This window comes from Achroia grisella, unplaced genomic scaffold, assembly GCF_030625045.1.
Source record: "Achroia grisella isolate CSIRO2021 unplaced genomic scaffold, CSIRO_AGI_Agris_v1 utg413, whole genome shotgun sequence".
Taxonomy (NCBI): domain Eukaryota; kingdom Metazoa; phylum Arthropoda; class Insecta; order Lepidoptera; family Pyralidae; genus Achroia; species Achroia grisella.
Genome location: NW_026712846.1, coordinates 665,273 through 690,315, shown reverse-complemented (window position 1 = coordinate 690,315; position 25,043 = coordinate 665,273). Strand labels below are relative to the sequence as shown.

The following is a 25,043-nucleotide window of genomic DNA, read 5'->3' as shown; positions in this document are numbered from 1 at the left end:
CATTTATTGAAGAATTTTATATTTTATTTTATAATCATGCAACTATGTATAATTGGGCGAAATATATTAAAATCCACTGACGCAACTGTCTATTACTAAAATTCTCATCATCTTTTGATCGATAGGCAAAGAACAGATGTACTTGGGATCAAGTGTTTAAGGAAATATTCTCCACTATTCTCGAAGATATACGCGTTTTAGGTTTGAGCTCCGGTCGTTATTATTTACAATAAAGTGGAAGTGGATTGAAATAATAAAGAGACTGAAGTGATGTTGATAATCCTCCAAAATAACAGACAGAATATAACTGTAAAACTTAAGATACTCCTATTTATAGCTACTCTGAAGAAAATAATTGTACAGAAGCTTAACATATTTATTATGTATATGTATCAAATCCGAAAAAAGTAATTGAAACTGCACATATTATCATACGAGATAATAAAGAGTTTCAGAGTTCGTAATTCAATTATAATTACTTATTACACATTAATTATTAATTGCATATAAAATTGATTATTATATTCCTACATTATTAGATGCAATCTAATAAAATTACATTATAATTTAAAATTAATTTACAAAATCAATTAATGTTATATCAAAGATATACCTTAAAAGTGCTAATTCCTAATCTACCTTTTAATCCTATGATAACAAAATTAGGATACTCTAAAACAATATACATGTGTCATCGTAATTCTCTATAATGATAAATTAAATAAAAAAATATTATTGTACATTAAATTATAAATTAAAGGGAAAGTAGGTATTCTGATGATTGCAATTATTATTTCTTTTGTTTTATGCTACGTATACATATTATCATTATTCGTTGTATAGTCTTTTATTTTGTATGTGTCTTTTGTTTTGTGCGTTTGTTGAAACTGACGAATAAATATTATTTTATTGTTAAAACTTTAACAAATAAATTATTATTATTATTTATTATTGTGATAAAATCATTACAACCACCAGAATACGATTCCAAGTTTAAAAAAAAAACACAGTTAACTAATGCTGTAAGAATGCAATGCATAGTGTTGTGACTAATACAAATAGAGATGCAGTTAACGTACGTGCATCGTTCTCATCAATCCACTCATAAACATCTTCTAAATGCTGTTGATCCCAAGTTAAATGAGTGATTACCATTTCGAGCGCCCTTCTTGCAATATCCTCAGAGTCATCTAAATTGCTGAGTACTGAGTTCACCCATATTTGAAACTGTAATAAATTTATATTTATAATTTTGACGGCCTCGATTTAACCCGGATTAACAATAACGAATACGATACGAATAGCGAGATAGAACAGATAATTTTTTTAAAAATATACTTTTGATGCAAGTGCCGTATAAATGTACTTTAATATGCACTTAATGAAGAGCTGTTAATTTGTAATTATAAACAGATATTTCAATTTTATTTATGTATTAATTACTAGCTACCTGCCACTACTTTGCAGTGGTGTACATGTAATATATATATAAAATCAGTCTATCTATTGCCAAAAAACAGCATTAAAATTCGTTGCGTAGTTGAAAAGATCTAAGCGATAAGACAACCGAAGCGAGTCGCTTTTATTGCAGTTGACAGGTTTTAAAAGATATAAAATTGTCAAAGTAGGTGGACTAGACTAAACTAGACTTCAATAGTGTCGTGTCGTGACTTACCTCTGTCGATAGTTCTTGATTAGCCATATTATCTGCGAGAATGAATATAAGTTCTTCTAATTTCTCAGAACCACCGTACCTTAAATAGAACAATATATCTTATATATAAAATTCTCGTGTCACAATGTTAGTTACCATACTCCTCCCAAACGGCTTGATCTTTATATGTACATATATTCAGTCGGTCTGAGAATCGGTTACTATCTATTTTTCATATTCCTAAGCGATAAGAATAAAAATATTTAGGGGTGGGTCAACCCTAAATATTTTTTTGACATTGTTTTTTTTTTATTTAATTATGATCTAGCATTGAAAAATACATACAACTACAAATTTTCACCCTTTTACGACCAACCCCTGTTTTTTATAGCAATATTAGTAATGTATATGGCAAAACAACGTTTACTGTGTCAACTAGTATTATTATATAAGAATAAACATTAATCACGTTTACGTCGATCGTTGCTCTCTCTTGCTTTTTGTATTACAATTTTACTAATATCTACCTATTCTTGTTGTTTTCTTTAGTAATATTTTCTCCTATGGAGTAGCAGAGTGTTGGATATAATCAATTGTAATTCAATATACGTTTCTATATTTACAAAAAAAAATGTAACTAAGTATTTACATATATCAGTTGTCTAAATATCAGTCAGTAGTCGAAATTATTACAAAGACAATCCGTTCTTACTTTTCCCTTATGTCATTTGTTCTTCTTGACATGAAATTCATTGCAATAAAAGCATTATCGTAGCTTGCTGAAGCGACTGCTGCGAATATTTTAGACCTTTCTTCTATGCTATAAGGACTGTTATTGCTTATTGTTTCATCAAGAAGGCTGAAAATCAGTAAAAAATATTAGTATACGTACATTATTTTTCAACCATGATCACGGCTAAATTGAAGAGCAGCGGGTAGATGGTAAATATTTTTTTGGGCATATTATATGCGTATACCATCACACGTCATGTGACATATACGCATATGTATGCCCAAAAAAAAAATTACCATCTACCTGCTGATTTATTTCTTGCTACTATTGGCACTCGCTCAATATTAATCTCGGTAAACTATACTCACAATATCTTCACGTTCATTTAATACACTTCCTAACCGCGTTTTTTTTGTTAGATGTCATGATTTTTACTAATTATACGTACAAATAATGACCGCGTAAAATTTAAAACAGTATACAATTATTTCCATTTCTTTTTTTCACAAGTTGATGATGATGATGAGTGGTAGAATCAAAATATGACTATTCAAGATTGCTTGTAATGAGTTTACTTGAATAAAGATTATTTCTATTTCTATTTTTCTATTACCTGTTAATAAAATCTTCATCTTGCGAACAGCCTAAGGACTCGAGTATGACGACACGTTCATACATGGTACGTTCTATTTCAAGACGGTCTTGTAAAGCTTCTATCACATCGTCATCACCTTCCCTCACCATCGTACAATAGACCGCTGGTCGAATGTCATAAGGTATGTCTGGATTGCTATAAACATATAACATATATTAATTTTAGATTTATTTAGGTACTTTTATCATAATGTAATCCTTAATCCTTAACACGATATTATAAATGTGAAAGTAGGAATGTTTGTTACGCTTTCACGCAAAAACTATCTACTGAATCAATCATCATGAAATTGTGTACACATGTTCGTGGAGGTATTAGAATGAACATAGTATACTTTTTATTTAAAAAATTATACTTATTTTTTATTCAATGCGAGCGAAGCCGCGGCTAGTAATATTATAAATGCGAAAGTTCGTGAGTATGGATGTTTGTTACACTTTGACGCAAGAATTACTGAACGGATATTGTTGAAACTACAGTAATATAGCTTATGTATCAGAATAACATATAGGCTATATTTTTTATTGAAATTTAACGCGGGCACAGTTAGTATATAATAAAATCTTAAAAGTTAATATTAGAAAACTATATATGTCTGCCTGATCGTGTGTTGAGCATTTACACAAAAATACAATGATTTTTTCACAGAATATATTCTTAAATGTAGTTCAATTTATAGGCTGAAAGAAGTTGAGATAATTATACCCCAAAGGTAGAAAATAAAAATTTTTTGATGGCCTCCTTGGTCTAGCGATTTAGCACACCGCCTTACTTTCGATGGTCGCGGGTTCAATTCTTCGTACGGCACAAACCTTTGTAGTCATGAGTATGATTGTTTGTGTCATAATATGTATGTATTTACGAAAAAATATATATCTATATATTTGTATCTGGTCCCCATAACACAAGCCTTAGCTAGCTTAACTTGGGTCTAGATGGCGCTGCGTAAATTGTCCTGAGATTATTTAAAAAAAATTATATTTCTATCATTAACAATCTAGACCATTATCCCTCTATTATCTGATTAATAAGTCAATAACATTGTAGAGAGCGTACATACAATTATATATTTTTTATTAATTTACAATCTACTAAAAAAATATATAATCATGCTTTTGAGAAGTGTTGCTGAACTATAATTTATTATATACAATTTAACATAAAATTACACTTTGTTATATTATTTTATTTCAATTTATTAATCAAATAGTAGAGGGCGATCTATAACAGTATAGGCGCACGAACTCACGGGAGCCACTAGTAATATATAAAAAAATGTGTTTCTTATCTGTTTGTTATACTACTAAACGATTTAGATGAAATTCCTGGAATGTTTTGAAAATACTATTTCGATAGATGGCAAAAATATGAGGTAATTACTACTTACACTTCGCCATCAGAGTCGTAGAACCAATCGACAGCTGCTGCGATACAAGGATCATAATTGGCTCTACAAGCATGATCCATCACCAGGCCTCGAGTTAAGGAAACCATAGATCCCTCACTGGTTCGAGTATCCGGGTAGAAACTAAGCTCATCTTCTACAAGGCCCACTGTCCTTCGAACCATCCTCTAAAATATAGCAACAAATTAAATGTAATTATTTTTAACAGTTTTTTTTATCTGTATGGTTAAAATAGTAACGCCAGACACAAAAAAAAACTCTGAAAAGTGAATGCCAATGCGCAGCTAACCTAACCGCAGCTAACAATAGAGCTGATAACGTTTAAACGCCTGAATTCATAATTTGTAGCTAAGAATCATCTCGATTATGGAAGCTTTTAAACAAAATACCACATCATAACTAAATAATTAGTTACAGAACTACAATGTTACAAACATCCAAACACGTCAAACTTATAATACCCCCTTTTTGTATAGTTTCAGTAAAACTACCAACGGGAAAAAGGTAGTTCTTTTTAATTACAGTTTTTATTGAGTTATATGTCGTTCTTCATTTCGCTTAGGTTATGAACGTCAAGTTTGTATTAAGTTTCTTTTTTTTTAAAGCCCGTTTACTGTTAATTGTCTATGTCTAATATTAAATGAAGACCCCGTGCATGAAGATATATTTCCATGCACAAGTAAGTAATAGGCTTGTCTCAATCAATATTATTTAACGAAAGTTTTAAATTTATATATTTATAACTGCACAAGCATATACAATAATAATTAAATTTAAAGGGAATACAAGTATATCCTTTTATAATTTATTGTAAAACTTTATATTTACTTTATCCATAAAAGATCCATTGATAGTATTCATTACACCCCTATACGACGAAATAGCCTATTTACCCTATTTTTTTCTTTTACAAATAACAAGCACTCACCAAATAGATGTCTTGATCCAAATCTTCGTCGTCTAATACTAGTGCTGTTAAACGTTTCCTTAAAAAGTCCATATTCCTTACGAATGCTTTCCAAACCGCATACTCTGTTTCATGTTCCATAGTTAAAACCAATTCTAATGCTATGTCGTAGCTAAGTTTTCCGGCTCTCGCTAAATTTAGAGCGTCATCTATCAACTGTGCATAAAACACATTTTTATTTAATGAAAATACATACATATTATATATATATATGACAGCCTCGGTGGTCTAGTGGTTTAGCACATCGCTTTACGTCTGTTGGTCGCGGGTTCGATTCCTTGCACAGTACAAACATATGTATTCCTGAGTATGAGAGTATAATTGTTTGTATCGGTCTGGGTGTTAATATCAGGTCCATGTATTAATATCTGTAGTTTAGTACCTATAACATAAGCTCAGCTTCACTTGGGACTAGAGGGTGTTGTGCGGATTGTCTAAGGATATTATTATATTTTAAAATATCGATATATATATATATATATATATATATAAACGACTCGTTGGTCTAGGGGTTTAGCACACCGATTTAATTCCGGGTGGTCACGAGTCAATTCCTCGCACGATGTATTTAAGTATTTATATCAGTTGTCTAGTACCCACAACACAAGCTCTGATTAGCTTGGGAATAGATGGCATTGTGTAAAATGTCCAAGGATATTGTTATTATTATTATTTCATTGAACTTAAGTTTTATCGTATCGTAGGACATTTTTCGTTTTAAGTTGAATCTTTATACATTTTTTAAAATACATCAATAATATACTATTTTCACAGCATAACATTCTTACTGTGTCTTCAGTATAGTAGATAAGCATCATAATTTATCTTCTATCACATTTCGGTTGTGGGCCTGGCGATCTGTATTACAGGTTATGCCTATTTCAGACACCAGCTCCTCACAACAAATCGATTCAAGTAATAAATTTAAGTATTTTACTATAAAGAATACTACAAGTATTGTTGCCATCATGTTTGTGATGAGAAATAAGTAAATCATATTATGTATAGTAGATGTATCTATCTTCAAGGAGGACTAGTGACTTCCGATATAGGTTCTTTAAATACCCAGTGTAAACGATCGGTGAACTGTATGGGTGTCTAAATAATAATAATATCTCAGGACAATTCACACAGCGTCATCTAGTCCCAAGCTAAGCAGAGCTTATGTTATGGGTACTATACAACTGATATAAATACATGGATACATTTTTTTTATAAATAAATACATATTAGACATAGAAAACACACAGACCGATACACACAATCATACTTATGAATCGAACCCACGACCGTCGGATAGTAAACTGGTGTGCTAAACCACTACACCACCGAGGCTGTCTGATGAAAACATGTAGAATATTGTAATATAATATATTAATGTGCAATTGCGAACTATCAAAAAAACAATGAATGAGTAATGTGAAGATCAAATAACTTAACATATAAAATAGGAGTGTTCTAAAAATATAAATTTAAATATAATAATAATATCAAAGGAGTTCAGCGGTCGGTTGCCAACATTTAGTACTAGTGCCAACCAGTTCTCTACAAATTTTTATTTTGACTTTAAATTTACGTTCTCAAATGGCTGTATTACTCTGTAAGCCGTGTCAAGGTTTTATGGAGAAAAACAATTAGATATTATGATTATCTTTAGTGTTTTAGATTAGTGAGCTTCTGATTTCTTTGTATTTAAACATCTATTGGTATAATAATTGTAGTACACTTACGGTAGCTCTATTCAATGGATGTATTTCTTCTCTTCTTTCTGGGTCGTCGAGAGCTTCAATAATGTGTTCCCATAACTCGTCAGCATAATTAACACGATAGTAACCTAAAATAATATGTAACATGTTATTTTTCACAAATAATCTTTATTCACATATACACTTATTCCCATATACATGAGAAGCAATAAAACGTTTTGTAAGATTTATAACAGAACGATATCAAAATATATGGAATACATTGAATTAGATGCCATGATGATTTTTTTTATTGTGATTTAATTTTTAGCAAATTCGGGGTATTAAACCTAAGTTTAATTTGTGGATGAAAATCTTGTAGGTGTGTATGAGTGTCAAATACAGGGTGCAATATTTTTTCATTGATTTTAAATATATTAGAATTCTGCACTCCTCTGCCTTCTTTTTTTTTTATCTTGGGGAAAATCCTCATGGACACTCGCCAATGTTCACCACACACACATATCAATATGAATAACATTTAAACTATTATTATTAATAAATGTATGGATAAACTAAACAAATAAAAGACTTCAAAAACATTCTCTGCTGAAGCGAGCGTAACCCGAAAGTGCACACGCAGAAGTTCAAATAATTATAAAAATATGCTCACTAAAAAAAAAAACTACTGCAATAACTCTGGCTCACTGATAACAGTCATAATAGTACATTATTATATAAGATATAAGAATTATAAACCTTGTCCTTGAATGTTGAAGAGAATCCAACCCTCGTCCTCCATAGCAACATCCAATGATAAACTCTGCTCAAGCATCAAGTTCGGATATACATTTTCGTCTTCGAAATCGGGATTGAGACTGGTTGCGTATGTTATAGGGATCGGATATTCAATTTGTTCTACATTTGTAAAGGCAAAGCGTTCCTGAAATGACATAACCTTTTTGTAACTAAAATAGGAAACATGCTGATAGGCTACCCAGTGGTAAAGGTGCAATAGTCGAATACATGTAGGAAGAGAGCTACGGATATGACAACATCATAATATTAAAACGTAATGGTCCCAGTAAGTCGAAGTAAGGTGAAGGTAAGGCGAAGGTAAGGAGAAGGTAAGGTAAAAGTAAGGTGAAGGTAAGGATTGAGATATTACAGTGTTGTTTGTAGGGACTGATCTGCTCTAATGACTACAACTGATTTAATCTTATTTATTTATTTAAACAGTGGATTGATTTATTTAATATTTGACTCCCAATAAATTAGGGTCAGTTGGTGTGTGGTATTTACATATTTCAACTTAAAATGTAAATTTACAACAATTATTTAAAAGAGTACCTTAACTCGTTCTTCTTGTGTTGTTGAATGAGCGGTAGATTAAAAAAGAACAAGTATTATTATTAATAGTTATACATGTTCTATATCTATACATTGCTTAAAAAGTTTATTTAAAAAAATAATTTACTATGCTATTTAATTCTATAAGCTTTTCTAACAACAACGGTGTAGTTAGTTGCTTTCCAGATCTAGATATATTTACTTGTAATTTGCCAGAGTTTCGTAGGATAGCAGTAGATTATTTATGTAATATATAAAATTAAGATTAGGTATTATTTTTCTTTTTTTTCCTTGTGTTATTGTATATATATATATATTAATAATTAGTGTTTATAATTGTGTGTATGTATACAATCTTCCTAAGTGAGCATATTAGGAAACTGTAAAGCTCACTTAGTGTGAAGTAAATCTATACATATAAATAAAATTGGAGTGTCTGTTTGTAATATTGAAATAACCGTTTTTTACTACATTCATATGAATAAAAATATGATATAAACTAAAATAACATCTTTTACAATTTTTGTCTATCTGTCTGTTAGTTCCGGCTCATCTCGGAAATGGCAGGACCGATTTTGACGGGACTTTTTGGGAAGGTAGCTGATGTAAAAGGAGTAATATGAGGAGAAACTTAGGCTACTTCTATTTTAGAAAAAAAAGTTAATTTCCACGCGGACGAAATCGCGTGTATATAAATAAATAAATATTCTGCTTAGTTTGTAACTATACGGTACTGTGGCAATGGTATTTAATTATTTCTTTCCTAGCTGCGCCCGCGGCTTCGCCTTCTTGATATTTTTGGTCTATGTCTTATTCTGATGTGTAAGCTAGATTACTATAAAATTTCATCAAAATCCGTTCAGTACTTTTTGCGTGAAAGAGTAACAAACATCCATCTATACTAACAAACTTTCGCATTTATAATATTAATAATAAGATGTTTTAGTTATTCACCTGTGTCAAGAAGACTCCGCCTGATCTTAAAGTGACATGTACAACTGGATAGCCAGAGTTATGCAGCCACGTTTCCATGTAATCACTAATACTTTCTATCAAATCTTTACCAGCTTGAAACCAATTAGTTACAACAGCATCGTAGAAGTCACGCGAGATTACTGCGGTGAGAGGTCTGAACAAAGAAATAATAATAAGTAGCATTCGTAAAAAAACAACAAAGAAAATAATGAAAATGTCTTTATATGGGTCTATTACAGATATTTATAATAAGTTAAATCTACTAGTATATTAAAAATAAAAACTAAAAATTATTCCCAATTTAAAAAGTTGATGAATCTAATTAGAATATGTTTATATAGTTGACATTCTTTATATTACTTAAGTATACAAAATGATAGCTGAGAACTTGATTATGTCCGCTATCAAACAAATAAAGGCACCAAAATTGGTCTATCAATTTAGGGGCATATATTAGTACAACACATGTTTTTTCTTCATGAGTTCAAAATTAACAAAATCAAATATAAAATTAGATAGAGAATTTTTTTATTTAAGTTAAAAGCACACTTTTACTAGGCATTGTAATATAAACAACAAAAATAAAAAAAATATTAGTAGTAATTATATTGGCCATTCAACAAAATACAATATAGGTACAAAAAACGGTGTGAGTAACGTACAGTGTGTGCATAACCCATACGCAAAAAGGCAACACCACAGTATATTGTTTGAAGCATACCCACAAGCAGCAAACCACTGATTTTCAGGCACTGCCCCAGAGACAGGTGTTTTTGAAAATTGTATACACAAAGTCTTTTCTAAGTGGATAATAACTGAATGATCAACTCTAACAGAATACTAGTGGAGTATAATATGATCGTGAAGTCACATCAGTTAGCCCATCATCATCATCATCATCTGCTTCTTTCTTATCCCATTTATTTGGGGTCGGCGTAATATGTTTTCCTCTTCCATTCATCTCTATTCGCAGTCATCGCGTTATTTACTCCCTTTCTCATCATATCATCTTTTACACAGTCCATCCATCTCTTTTTCGGTCTTCCTCTACCCTTATAACCAACCACATTCATATATCGTGATGTATTCATCAAGATTTTACTGAGCTTGTTTATCATTCCAATTAGTGTAAAACTGTAATGATAATTAGCTACTACATAATGGAAAAATCAAGAAATAACAAAACGACAATATCTACAATATTCCAGTATCAGATATCAATCAGCAGCTTAACTACAAATTCGTGTATTAAATGTAAGTAAATTTTTATTTCTGAGATAAATTAACGCTCGATGTTGTACTTACTCTTTGGTGACTATACTTTGCGCTGCACGGTGAATGAAATCATCTTCTTCGTCTCCAAGAATAAGCCTTAACATTCTAAATATTGCTGGTGTTTTGAGCTTCACAAGACCATTAATATGATCTCTAATTTCTACTTCGTCGAAGAGACTTTCCTCTGGTTCTAAGACTTGAGAACTTGCGTAGCTATCAAGGAGTAGTGATTCCTGTATTACTTCTGTTACAAATAGAGTATTAACATCCAACATCGTTATATCATTGTCTGAACTACTTGTTTGAAACTGAAATTTGATAGAAGTAATTATTTCGTGTACATTTTTTAAATCTAAAGTAGTATTGAACTTGACTTAACGGCTTCGGCGGTCTAGCGGTTTAGCACAACGCTTTACTTCCGATGGTCGTAGGTTCGATTCCTCGCACGGTGCAAATATTTTGTATTCATAAGTATCTATGTTTGTATTGTTTTTTTTGTATATTGTGAATGTATTTACAAAAAAACAAGATATCTAAGTACATTAATCAAAAAAGTCTAAGCAACACATACTATTTCAAATTATTAATCAATTATTATATCATTTCTTACCAATAGGTAATACCCATGTAAACTTTTTTGATCTAGAGGACTATTTTTCACAATCAGTCATTTAGCCAGCGTATTGGCTGGTTGTAAAAAAATCGAGTATAATTTGTTTTTATTTTCACAAATTCAAAAAGCGAATGTATTTGTTCTAATTTTATAGCGTTTTCTTTGATTATTAAAATTTAGTATTCTGCATCAATTTTATGCTTTAAACAATAATTTGAAAAAGGTTTCGAACATATTTGGATTTTGAGACATTTTTTGTCATGGAGCGAGGTCATTTGAATGCAGATGAAATGCAAAAAGCTGTAGGGATGTTGCAAGCAGAAAGAAGTCAATATCGGGTATCTCGGTATTTTGGTATCAACAGAAGCGGAATATCAACAGGAGACTCTGCTGAGCACCACTCAGGTCGAGGAAGGTGTACAACCACACGGCAAGAACGATACATACAACTGACTGCAACACGCTATCCGATGTTGAGGTCGTTTTTGTAAATAGAAATAGAAAACAGAAATAATCTTTATTCAAATAAACTCATTACAAGCACTTTTGAATAGTCATACTTTGATTCTACCACTCATTCGGAATGCAGATTCATCACAAGAAGAATGAGCAAGAAACTTGTGTGTTGCTCTTTTTAATAGATGTTTTTTTTTATATAAATAATTACAGTATAAAAAGTAAGAGGCATGCGATAATCAACATAGAAGTCGCTACGCACTCATAATTAATGTAATCAGATAATATTGTCAGTAGATTTAAAGTTTTTCTATAAAAACATTAATATCGTATCGTTATCGTTAACGAATTCTTCAATTTTATAGTAAGCTTTTTTTGCAAAGGAACTGTTTTATTTGATATTTAAATCTTTTTTCTGACAGATTTATAACAGACTCTGGTATTTTATTGTAAAACTAACTACTAACTTTAGCCAAACGACATTTAGGTAAAATCAGTTTGTTATTGTTACGTAAGCTTTTATTAGTGCAATCACTAACTCTTTTGAAACTGTCTATATTCCTTCTGGCATAGATGATATTTTCATAAATATATTGAGAAGCAACGGTGAGGATATTTGATTCCTTAAAACACTCTCGCAATGACTCCCTGGAACCCATACCATAAATGGGGCGAATGGCCCTCTTTTGTAAAGTAAATATTGTATTTATATCAGCTGCTTTGCCCCATAACAAAATACCATACGACATAATGCTGTGGAAATAGCTAAAATAGACAACGGCTAGTTGCCACGTCCGTTAATTGTCTAATTCTTCTTACCGCATAAGCGGTAGAACTAAGTCGACTCGCCAATTTAGTAATATGAGCACCCCATTGCAACTTGGAATCTAATGTGATACCTAGAAATACAGTATCGTCAACAAAATTAATAGATTTATTGTCCAATATGATTTTTGAATCTACCGGCCTTACATTGGGGAGAGTAAATTTAATACATTTAGTTTTATTTGCATTTAGTAGCATATTATTTGCCGTGAACCATTTTAAAACATAAGAGAGAGAACCGTTTACTTCGTCCATATCATCAATATGTCGATTGACTTTGAATACTAATGAAGTATCATCAGCAAACAGAACTATGTCAGCTATCTTTTCTACCATATAAGGAAGATCGTTTATGTAAACTAAAAATAAGAAAGGACCTAGAATAGAGCCCTGAGGTACACCCATTTTAATACTAGTTCCCTCAGACTTTACACCATTTATTTCAACAACTTGCATTCTATTATTTAGATAGGATTTCATCATGCATAGTGCTTCATATCTAATACCGTAATGTTCTAATTTGAGTAAGAGTGTTTCATGATCAACGCAATCAAATGCTTTTGAGAGGTCACAGAATACACCGATAGCATCCTGAGAGCTCTCCCAACAGTCAAAAATGTGTTTCATTAAAGCTACACCAGCGTCAGTAGTTGATTTACCGGCTGTGAAACCAAATTGCCGACTGTGAAGCAGTCTATTTATTTTAAAGTGTTGAAGCATCTGATTGAGCATAATTTTTTCAAACACTTTACTTAGTACTGGTAAGATAGAAATGGGCCTATAATTACCTACTTCAGTTTTATCCCCTAACTTAAAAAGTGGAGTTATTTTACTATGTTTCATTAAATTGGGAAAAACACCATCAAAAATACATTTATTGAAGATAGTTACTAAATATGGAGCAATAACATCTATAGCGGTGTTAATAACTTTAACAGATATGCCCCAATGGTCTTCAGTATTTTTTAAATTTAATTGTTTTCGTAATTGTAGCAATCAATAAATGTAAATTTAAATGTAACCGGACACGAAGCAACATTGTCAATAAGGAATGATATAGCTGTACTTGGAGAAGAGTCCAAAGAGGACGTAATATCAGTTGGAATACTAACGAAAAATTTTTCAAAAATATTGACTATTTCTTTCGTGGACGTTACTAGTTTATCATTATAATTTAACGTAAAATCATTATATGGACTTTTAACTTTGCCAGTTTCTTTATTAATAATATTCCACACTGTCCTAATCTTATCCTTGGATTCTTTAATTTTTTTATTTAGATAATTAGACTTTGCTACATTACGTACCTTTTTAAAAGTTTTTGAGTATCTTTTTACATAATTTACGAATGTACTATCGAAACGGTATTTTTTTTGATTATATAAATCAAATAATATATTTCTACTTTTAAGAATTCCCTTTGTAGCCCATTCTGAAAATTTTGTTTCGTTACTAATACTGATAGTTTTTTTGTTAAAAGCCTTATTATATTCGTAAGAAACAATATTGAAGAAATCTGTATAAAGTTTGTTAGGTTCATCAGATTGAGGACAAAAATCTAATTTACTACGAACTGATATTTTAAATTTATTTATCTTATAACCAGTCAAGTCTCTTTTTAATAAATTAATTTTCCTAATTTTGTTTACGTGATTTGGAAAAATTACTATTTGACCACAGTGATCAGAAGGAAGGTTGTTTATTATTATTTTATCTAAATATTCACTGTTGCTAAATATGTTATCCAAACAAGTAGCAGACGTGGTTGTGATACGAGTGGATTCGTGGAAGACATTACTCAAGTCAAAAGATTGAAATAAACTCATTAATTTAGTTTTTGTGGTGTTATGTGATAAAATGTCAACATTGAAATCACCACACACTATAATTTTTTTGGTAATATTAAATACTCTTTTTAAAATATCCTCCATTACCTCTTCAATATATATTTCAATATAATCACTATTTAGAGGTCTATATACACACATAACTATATAATTTTCTAGTTCCACACAGGAAATTTCAATACAACACTCAACGGAAAGATTGCCAATATCACTACGTTCTTTTACTTTTATATTATTTTTCACCAATATTATGGAACCTCCTCTATTTACTACTTTTCTATTAAAGCAGCTGACAATATTATAATTGTTTAAGCTTAACATCATATTGCTCACTTTGAGCCAATGTTCAGTTAAACATAGAACATCTATATTATTTTTTTCTAAAAACTATTGAATAATTAATTCACAGCCGAGAAAATTTTGTATGTTCTGGTGAACAATTTTCAATTCTTATAGCTTTCCCTTTGTCTTTTTCGGCAGTTTAAATCTGCAGTCATATTTAAATTATTGTAAATAAAATGATTCTTCCTAGAATATATTCAGTATGTTTAGTATTAGCATTAGTACAAGTACTACTAATTGGATTAGTGCAACCCATTATATTACTTATAATGGGGTCATTTATATTATAAGCTAGTAAACTAGCTATATTTCTTATTTGTTTTTTAGGCAGATAAAATCTATCTCCAGTCATACAAAAGTTTGTAACAAATTTGTTACTATCAAAAAATAAAAAGTCATTATGACGACAAGTCATATTATAAATTAAATTATTAATATAATATATGAACTTATTTTGTTCAATAGTCAGAGAACGACAGTAAGGAAATGCACATAAAATTATTTTACCTATGCCCAGCTCAGCAGTATTAAGCAAAGAGTTTACAAGTTTAATGACATGACTTTTTTATATGTAAGTGTCTATTTTTTACATATAAATGGTAACATAAACGCTGTAAATTACGTTGAGGATGTTCTAAGGCCTTATGTAAAGTCATTCGCATAAACGTTTGGCTCCGATTTTACGTTGATGCATGGCAATGCGTGTTCGCAGAGAGCTTTGCACACACGGGAGTACTTGGCAAGGGAAAACATCCTAGTATTGTCTTGACCTGCACAATCGCCAGACCTCAACCCCATGGAGCATGCATGGGACATGCTCCAGAGAGGTTTTAAAGGACTAACTTTACTAAAATTTCATTGAGAGCAATTGCCGCAGGATAACATTAACAGTCTCATCGATTATTTGTAGAGTCGGTGCCAGTAAGTTCTCGATAACAGAGGAGGCCACACGTTGTATTAATTTATGCAATTTTTGTACAACTATTTAATTTTAGTTTAAGTTTAGTTGATTAGGCACCTTCCGTTACTTGTAATTATTCTTAATTGACATTATTAAAAAATAAATAAATAAAAATACAATTGTTGTTTCATATAAAAAAAAGCACTTAAAATAATATAAATAAGATAATAAGGAAGGAAGGATACTAAGGATTTCATGCGAAAGAACATTGTAAAATTGAAATTTGTATGTGCTTAGACTTTTTTGATCTGTATTTATATCAGTTGTCTAGTACCCATAACACAAGCGCGAAAACAACCGGAACAATGCAAATAGTTTCACTCATTAATAACAAATGTTTGTACAGAACGAGGAATCGAACCCGCGACCATCGGTATTAAGACGATGTGCTAAATCACTAGGCCACCGACGTCATCTAATTGTTATAACAAATAGTAGTACAATACCGAGTAAACAGCTTCCCATGCGGCGTAAGATGCGAAGCCAGAGATAATCCATTGGTTTCTCCAGTTATTCGGGTATATCAGGTATCCAAACCACTGACTTGCCATAGCTTCAGCGATCTTTACTAAAGCAATTCTTCTTTGCTTAATGGAATGCGTATTTTCCATAAATACATAACCTTCCCTAAGGAGATAAATACGATTAATAGCAAGTTTTTTCGCTTTATCGCTGCTCTATCTTCTATTTTCAAAAGAAGTAATTTTATTTTTTAATTTATATTTAATGGCTTTTAAGTTATATTTTTTTTTTATCGCAACATAATTTTTATACAAATGTCTTTTATGCTATCCTTAAATACATAGAATACACTTACCATAATCCCACTATCGAAAGTGAATACCAGTCTGTTGAAATATCAGGTAAAATAAAAATGAGCATTCTGCCATCTTGTTCAAACACAATATCAAAATAATTCCTGTTAGTCCATTCATTGAGGAAACTAAAGTAAGAGCTTATGGCCACAGATGCTTGGTCGTGTTGAACACCTTGAAGGTTTGGTCGTCCAAAAATCTGTACGTTTGTATGCGGTGTAACTAAAAAATCAAAATTATGTGCCATCATACCCCACGAGTGCGGTGTGCCGGTCAGTCCTCGAAACTGAGTCCTGAAAACAATATAGCAATCATTAATTATTATAGAATATATACTTTAATCAAATAACGTACATATATTTAATTTATTCTTTAGCACATAAAATTGTATGCATTGACTTAATGTCTTATGGCATTCTCTATCAGTCAACTATCGCGCTGATCAGAGATAATAAGGCGATGATATAAATATATCCATATAAAATATATATTTACATTTATAAATATTTTATAATCTATTTACTATTTATATATTAATATAAATAATAGTAAATAGTTTTTTTTTTAATCTAATACAAGTTTAGTCATGTAGAATGGGCAAGACACTAGAGTGATCCGTTTTTAAACAATATATTATAAATTAATTTATAATTTATTTTCTGTAAAGGCAAACTACTAAACAAACAAACTTATTGTATTCATGAGTATTATTATTGTATTGATCCCAATATTTGCTATGTATAAGTATATTATGCATTTAGTTCTAATACAAAAAAAAATATTGAAGTATTTCTGTATTTCATATATCTATTGTTAGTTGTTTAGTACAATCTGAACAGTGCTTATATTGTTTAATTTCAACTACATTATTTTTCATATTTCCGATGGCAAATAATAAGCATCACCTGTATAAATAAATTGTACTGAGGACATCAAGTTATCCAGTAATGCCCGTGATACCATTCATATGTTACCATTTCTGAGGACTAAGATATTATACCTACATATCCTGCTTTAACTGCTTTATATCTTGTTTCTAATAACTATCTGTTAGATGTAGTTATTTGGATTGTCCTAGGTATTATTGATAATATACTAGTATACGGAACAGGACGGTGGAGAAAAAATTATAATATAAAAAATATGACGCTTATAAGCGCACATAAAGCATCCCAAATGAATAAATGATTTATGAATTTTGAACACGAAAAACATTGTAAGTTTTTTGTGTATAGTTGACCCACAAGCCGCCGGTGTAGAAAACTTGAATGTTTTAATTTAAATACTTACTGACTGTTCTGTTGGGGCATGGAATTTGTAACGATGTTATTGTAATCGAGCCCATTGAACGAGAATGAAATATTGGGCCTCTGCGTTAGTTCATCCATGCAGGGGAAGACTCGCCTTGCATGGGTTGGGTACAGGTTCATGGCAACGTACGAGCTTAAACAAAAAAATCGATGTAAATAAATAACTTCAAAAAATGTTCTGATAGAGTTTCTTGTCAGTCTTTATCAACGGAATAAACAGCAAACCGAATTTGCTCGTAGGGAAAAAATATCCTATAAAAATATCTCGCTCGTGTAAAAATATCCTATAAAAATAAATATACTTTGTACAAAGTCATTGGATTGGGTGTACAAACAAAGAAAATACCGGTAAGAAGTTGCGATCTAAGTTTGTAGGTACTAAATATATGTTTTTCGTAAGAGATATTTTGTATGTAATTAATTAATTCATATTTTGTTTCTCAAAATATTTAATCACAGAATTCACGATTTGACAATTTGCCTCATCTTTGGACAAGGCATGCCTTTTTTATATAAAGCTACGTTAGTTGGACATTAATGTTATATATTTTCTTATTATTAACACGATATCAATATGTCATAGTGAGGAGTATTGTATTGTATTGGAAATTGAACTCTAATTTAGCCTCTGGTTTGGGACGTTGTAGTAATAGAGTGAGTACTATGATTTAAAAAAGGATTTAAAAAAGGAGAGATTTTTATATGAAAGCAGAGCGATGTAAAGGAAGAAGACATGCATATAAGGAGAGAATGCTTAGATTGAATGTTTGTGCTATACAGGCCATTTAATTAGCCTGTTATATTTATAAAGTTTTATATTTAGTTTTAATTTCGACAAATTCTACATTGTCACTTCGTTTTATTTTCCCATTCGACCATATTCCTTGGCCCTAGTCTATAGAGTTCCTCTTCGTAATATACATTATCCTTTCGAGAATTCATCGATTTTATTTGTCGTTCACAATAACATTTGTGGAAGAAGATGACGTAATAAAGGATAAATAAAATACAATAATGACTGTTAGAAACTGTACATTACGCGTGCAACATTTAGTATATATTATATACAAAAATTAATAACAAAGGTAGTAGAGTAGTATATAATAAGACTAATAAAAGGAATCTCTTTTTGGAACAGTGCGAGAGGCACTGGACCTTATCAGAGTAATATGTTTATTATATAAAAGTGTTTGAAAGTATTAACAAAATCATTATGTTAAACTAATACGTTTATACGTATTAAAATTATAAATATTGTAAATGTAATACTATATAGGTTGATTACTCTGTCATATCTATCAGTCAGGTAGACTTAGTTCAGATTTTGGACAGAAACAGTTTATGCATTAATGGGTATATTGAAATATTTTTTATCCCAGAATATATTTGATTACTGTGGAAGTATAAAAGAATTTACGTGAATATTACGAACATTATTTAAATGTGAAATATATATTTAATCGAATAATGTGTTATTTTTCGGAAGCCCATTTGCCCACTGCTTTAACTTGACTACCGTTACGACTTTCTCTACTGGCGATCAAATTACGACCGTTATTGAGTCTACACCCATATTGCGACACGTGTTTCGCGCTTGAACGAGGCATTGAATAGAGTTCGGGTATAGGTTGGGAGCCTAGTGTTGACTGTTCGGTCGCGGTTTGGTCGCCGAACAGTTAACACTTTGTTTCCATACTGCATCCGAACTCTTATCAGTAAATCTTATCTAATATAAATCCATTAATTATAAAATATGTTTTATATCTTAATCTAGATTTCCAATAATCCAATATGAATAAAAAATTTCATAAAATCCGTTCAACCGTTTTATTTGACTGTTTATATTCGCATCAGTAATAACATTGGCTGAAGTTTAGATAAATAAACATTTTTTATTACTTTTCTACAATTATGTACTTAGTAAATTGAAAATTGTGTAAATATGAACATAGCTTACAAAAGCCGCTGTAATGCTTATACCGAAATATATGTATATATATATATGTATAAAATAATATTTCCGACCAATGTGTTATCCCACTGCTTATCATCTATCTCCCCCATAAACTTAAATATAAATTGCAAAAAATATATAAATTCATATTTACTTTCCCCCGTACTCTCCTAGATGCAACCCATGTCCATTACTTTCGAAAGATCCTGAGTACTCAATATGCAGATTATGTCGAGTTGCAATTAGATTATCTGGTACTGAAATCTCCAGTATTCCATCATCTTCTGTATAGTCCAGAGGTATTAATTGCGAATTGTCTAGTATTTTAACTACTGAATTTACAGTTATGTCCTCTGCATGTAGCAATATTTCATCCTCTAATGTGTCATCCCTCAAAAGGACATTAATTATCGCCCGGCCTTCGAATGAATCTCCATCAAAATTTAATTCTATTGAATAGGCAGCCGCGTTTTGACCAGGTCTTACTTCACTTACTATTATGTTTCTTGTAATATTTCTTTCAGTCGCCGTTGCGTTTTGAACTTGTACATTTGTAACTACATTGCTTCTCAACGGTACGTCAGTTGGAATTTCTAATATTGGCAAACTGTTAAAAGCAGTATCGGATACTGTAGTAGACTCTAATATTGTTTTATCTATCGGTAAACTTTTCGTAAAAACATTAAGTAGTATTAAATAAAAAAACAAAGCTAATTTCCACTGTAATTTTCTTCGGACCATTTTTTCTATAAGGTCACAAAGTCTTAACACTGTCCGACACTAACGGTCACTTCGCGATACTGATAGCGTTAGAATATTACAAAAGTGAGATACATATAAGATAGAGCGATATAGATAATGTCACACCCAGGCATACGTAAGATAAACTATGGCATCTCCTCCACAAGTGTTATTAAGCGATATTGATTGAAAATAATGACGACAATACTGAATACCCAATCGTGAAATAGTATTAAAAAACTTATTATCCTGCCTTAGCAGTTATTCAGATAATACGAATTACTACTTTTTTATGGAATTGCAAACATACTTATGCTAAGATCGCCTGTATCCTATATATGAACAGCAACACATTACATGCATTATATTGCAATTCCGGAGAATTAAGATGTCATGCATCTGTGCCCTATAATTTCAGTACATTATCTATTCATGGTATTATCTATTCAGTATATATCCATTCATGGTAGCTGAAATAAATGAAAATGGGGTAATAAGTAATAAAGGCAGATAATGGCAATATTACATAACAAAACAAGTAAGAAATTTAAGAACATGTTTTACATTTTATTTTAAATTTAATTTCTTTGTCAAGAAATCAAGTGTTATTTAAAATCAATCTTCGATTATTATTTTTATTTGTCTTTTTAAACGGCCTCCGTGGCCTCCGTCAAGCGGTTTAGCACTCCGCTTAACTTCCGATAGACGCGGGTTTGTTCCTCGCACGGTGCAACGATTTTGTAATTGTGAGTTGTTTCTATCGGTGTGGGTGTTTACTGTGTATATTATGTATGTATTTACAAAATACGCATCTATGTATTTATATTAGTTGTCCACTACTCATAACACAAGTTTTGGGCTGACAAGATGGTGTCGTGTGAATTGTCCACAGGTATTATTTATATGTATAGTAAATATCAAAGTAGTAAATCTATTTCCTGCAATATATATAATACATAAGAGAAAATACATATAATAAAAGTGTGTAGTTTACTAATATCATGTTCAACTTTTTCAAATTTCTTTGAATATTATTTGTATTCTTATAATAGGCATTTTTTTTACATTTAACACCATTTTCAACATTTCCAAGATAAACTGATATGTGCTTATCAAACTACAGATTGCTGTTGATGTGGTAAAATATATTCGAATTCTAAATAATATCTTTTTATATAATTTAAAAAATAACTGTTACGTTTTTAACTATATTTTTAATTAAGAAATACCAAAATGATGGCCTGTTTTAGGAATGACAAAGAGGTAATGTTAAATACTAAATAATAAGAATTCATATATCCGGTCAATAAGCTATCAATAATATTGAACAATATCGATGTATTCCAATTATGTAAAGTGTATTATAAATTTTACTACATGTGGTCCCCTCCGATCGATCCCCCGTCCAATTTAAACGGGGATCGAAATAACAACGGCCTGAATCGATGTTCGAAGCCCCAGCAGTGCCCTAAGCTCTGTCGTATCCGTCAGGCGGGAGTTGGCCTTCAACCGTTCCATAAGTCCTTCCACGGATTTGGAGTGCCATCTGCACTCGCTGCATCGTCCGATGAAGCTGTAAAGCCAGCTGCGGCCAGCAGCATTAGAGAAGTCCGAAAAAAACACGTGGACTCTGAGTCAGATGTGGGTATTAACGACATCTAGCTCAAAAGCCTTACCGTTTTGCATATACATGTTTTTTTTACAGAGTTGGAAAGACAGATCGATCCACTTGATACGTATATGTCGTTTTCAAGAAGTATTATATATCAACACAGTATTAAAGCCGCTATGTAGTCATTCGACACCCCTACATACCATGCCTCCCTGAACACCACACATGTATTCTCATTCCTGAGAACCAATAAACGCGAAAGTTTGTGAAAGATAGATAGATTTTCAGTTCAGTTTTCAGGAGTTTTTGTGTGAAAGAGTTTGTTACTCTTTCACACAAAAAATACTGAACGGATTTTGATTGAGCTCTACAGTAATTTAACTTATACACCAGAGTAACATACATACTATAATTTAAAGATATATTACGAAAATTGGGTGAAAAATTAATGATAAATGTCAAGTAAGTGTGATGCAGATAAAGTTACGCGGGTCAGCTAGTATATCATATGTTTCTGTTGGAGATGGGTGGGCTATGAAATATATATACACTTCAAGTAAACTTCTTAAACACATTGTTTGCGATAAGTCAGTCTTTTGTATCTTATTACTTCTGTTTATGATCTTTGTAATTAACTTCTGGTGTAACAAAGAGTAAATAAATACACAGAGGGACGGATGACGACAATTGTTTGAAGTTCCATGAAAAACAGCAGAAAAGTCAAGCAGGCTATTTCTCTTGCATTGAGTCTACTCAGCCTGTCAAACCTGATGCCTATCGTTTTCAGCAACTAATATATCCATGAATAGTATCATAACCGCCAGGTGTCATGTGTTGTCCCTGCATGACCTACCCCCTGAATACACCACATGCATTGTCATTCCTAAGGACTTATCCTAAATGACAGCCTTGGCGGTCATGCGGTTTAGCACACCGCTTTACTTCCGATAGTCGCGGGTTCAATTTCTCGCTCAAATACATAAAAAATAATACACTATTGTATCTGATGGAGTTTGTACCACTATATATACATATATATTGTATTATTATGTACATAAACTAAAGAAGACATTCTATAGTTTTTATTGAAAACTAATAAGTAATAAATAAGCAAATAAGTAGCTTAAGTTCCTGCTTATAACATTAGCTATGTGCGAGTGAAAATACCGTCAAAATCGGTCCAACTACTTCAGAGATTAACAAGAACAAACATAGATAGACTAAAATGTTGAAATATTTTTTTACGTATGTACTGTCTAAGTCTATAACTTTTGTATTCATTTAGCGAAAAGCTGTTAATTCCAAATTTCAAATAGACACTTCAATTACTTTAACTTGCATGAATGACACTTATTAATTTGCATGAATACCTAAAAAGACATCAATTATTAAAAATTAAGCAGATTATAAACAGAAATAAAAGAGCGCCAAATATAATAATAATAAATAATAACACAAGATACTCACTCGTCGTCGTAATATACAGCATACAACCCCCTTTTAGTACGTATGTTCCCTGTATATTCTATTACTAATTTGTAGGTTACAGCACTTGTATTTGTAGATATTTCTAGGATACCTTTCTCATCATCGACATTAAATTCAGCATTTCTAAAACTGTTACCACCACCAAAAGCAAATATTACTGAAGTTACATCCAGATCTACTGAATGTAAAATTATGTCATCATTCCTTGTTACGTCTGAGATTATAACATCCATTTCCACAACTCCATCGAAAGTCCCATTACCTACATCGAGGACAATTCTTACATCGTATTTGGTCACATGCATACCAGGTCTGACCGTTAAATTCGATATATTTCCATTTTCTGGTTTTTCTGTGTCTTCATTCGTTTCGAAATCATTACCCACTTTATTATATACTTTACTACCTTTCAATTCTTCATCAAGAACATTGGTATTCATATAATAAGTATCCTCATTTCTAATAGATATTGGTATACTTCCACAAAACGCAATTATACATAATATACACAACACTGTTACAAGCTTCATTGTCACTGTTTATTTATTTTCAGTTCTTTGAGAAAACAAAATATTTATACTTTACACTTTACCAACTATAGACTGTTTATCGCTAACTACATGCTAACAAGCTGTTTGTTCCAGTACTAAATGCAAAAATTGGAACGAAGTTCTTTCTTTTAATTTTAAGTGGAAATGCGTGAGATAGCAGACAAGATCAGATTTCAGGATTGTGTCAATAAGAGGTTGAAGTCGAACAAAACTCGATTTAATGTCAGATATCGGATAAGTACTATATCATTTGATAATAGTCGCCGTGATTTTATATATAAATTGGAAGACGTGGGCAGAACCCTTAATGTCTTCGTCTGTTGTAAATTGCAAGCATTTTTCATTATTAAGTTTTTTATTATTCTAAGTACTTTTACAATTAGTAAATCACGGGATCTTACGTTTTATTTTCGTTAATTTCCTGATATTTCGGCAGTGTTTCAACCGCCACGGGTAAACTGTTTACCTGACGCTCTGTGATTACTGACTGATTTTGATAGGTTATTACTATCATAACATCTGCACCGTTGATATCATGTTATCACCTAATTGCTCTGCTTCCATTCCAAAACACTAAAGTATCCTGCCTTTCAACCTTGTAATTTCACTGATTTAACGACATCTTAGTAACTAAGCAAAATACAAATAGGCGAGCTAAAAGTACTGGACTAAGCACACGACTTTCTATAAAGTCTACCTCGGTATCATACTATAAACCCAATATTTACACTATGCTCGGATATACCAGGAAAATGGTCAGCCATTTTTCTGGCATAAAACCTCCTGGAAGTTGGAAACGAAGTCACTGGTACTACGAACCACTACGCTA

The 25,043-nt window shown here is 31.3% G+C and overlaps 1 protein-coding gene across 1 annotated transcript; it reads right to left on the bottom strand.

Annotated features, from left to right (window-relative positions):
- Window positions 1-979: 979 nt before the first annotated feature.
- LOC131844801 (aminopeptidase N-like) lies at window positions 980-20,563 on the bottom strand. Its single transcript, XM_059193765.1, has 14 exons — window positions 19,977-20,563; window positions 17,849-18,001; window positions 16,561-16,851; window positions 16,190-16,370; window positions 10,730-11,007; window positions 9,404-9,578; window positions 7,859-8,042; window positions 7,145-7,248; window positions 5,376-5,570; window positions 4,430-4,614; window positions 3,001-3,177; window positions 2,367-2,513; window positions 1,676-1,754; window positions 980-1,227 (listed from the first exon to the last, which is right to left on the bottom strand). Exons 1-14 carry the CDS (start codon window positions 20,561-20,563, stop codon window positions 1,015-1,017), a joined length of 2,949 nt encoding a protein of 982 aa, XP_059049748.1. The 3' UTR covers window positions 980-1,014.
- Window positions 20,564-25,043: the final 4,480 nt, after the last annotated feature.

Coding starts and splice junctions, on each gene's coding strand:
- LOC131844801 (XM_059193765.1), bottom strand. CDS start 20,563: ATGGTCCGAAGAAAATTACAGTGGAAATTAGCTTTGTTTTTTTATTTA. Junction 16,371..16,560: donor CTTTCGATAGTGGGATTATG/GTAAGTGTATTC, acceptor TTATCTCCTTAG/GGAAGGTTATGTATTTATGG. Junction 7,249..7,858: donor CTTCAACATTCAAGGACAAG/GTTTATAATTCT, acceptor ATATTATTTTAG/GTTACTATCGTGTTAATTAT.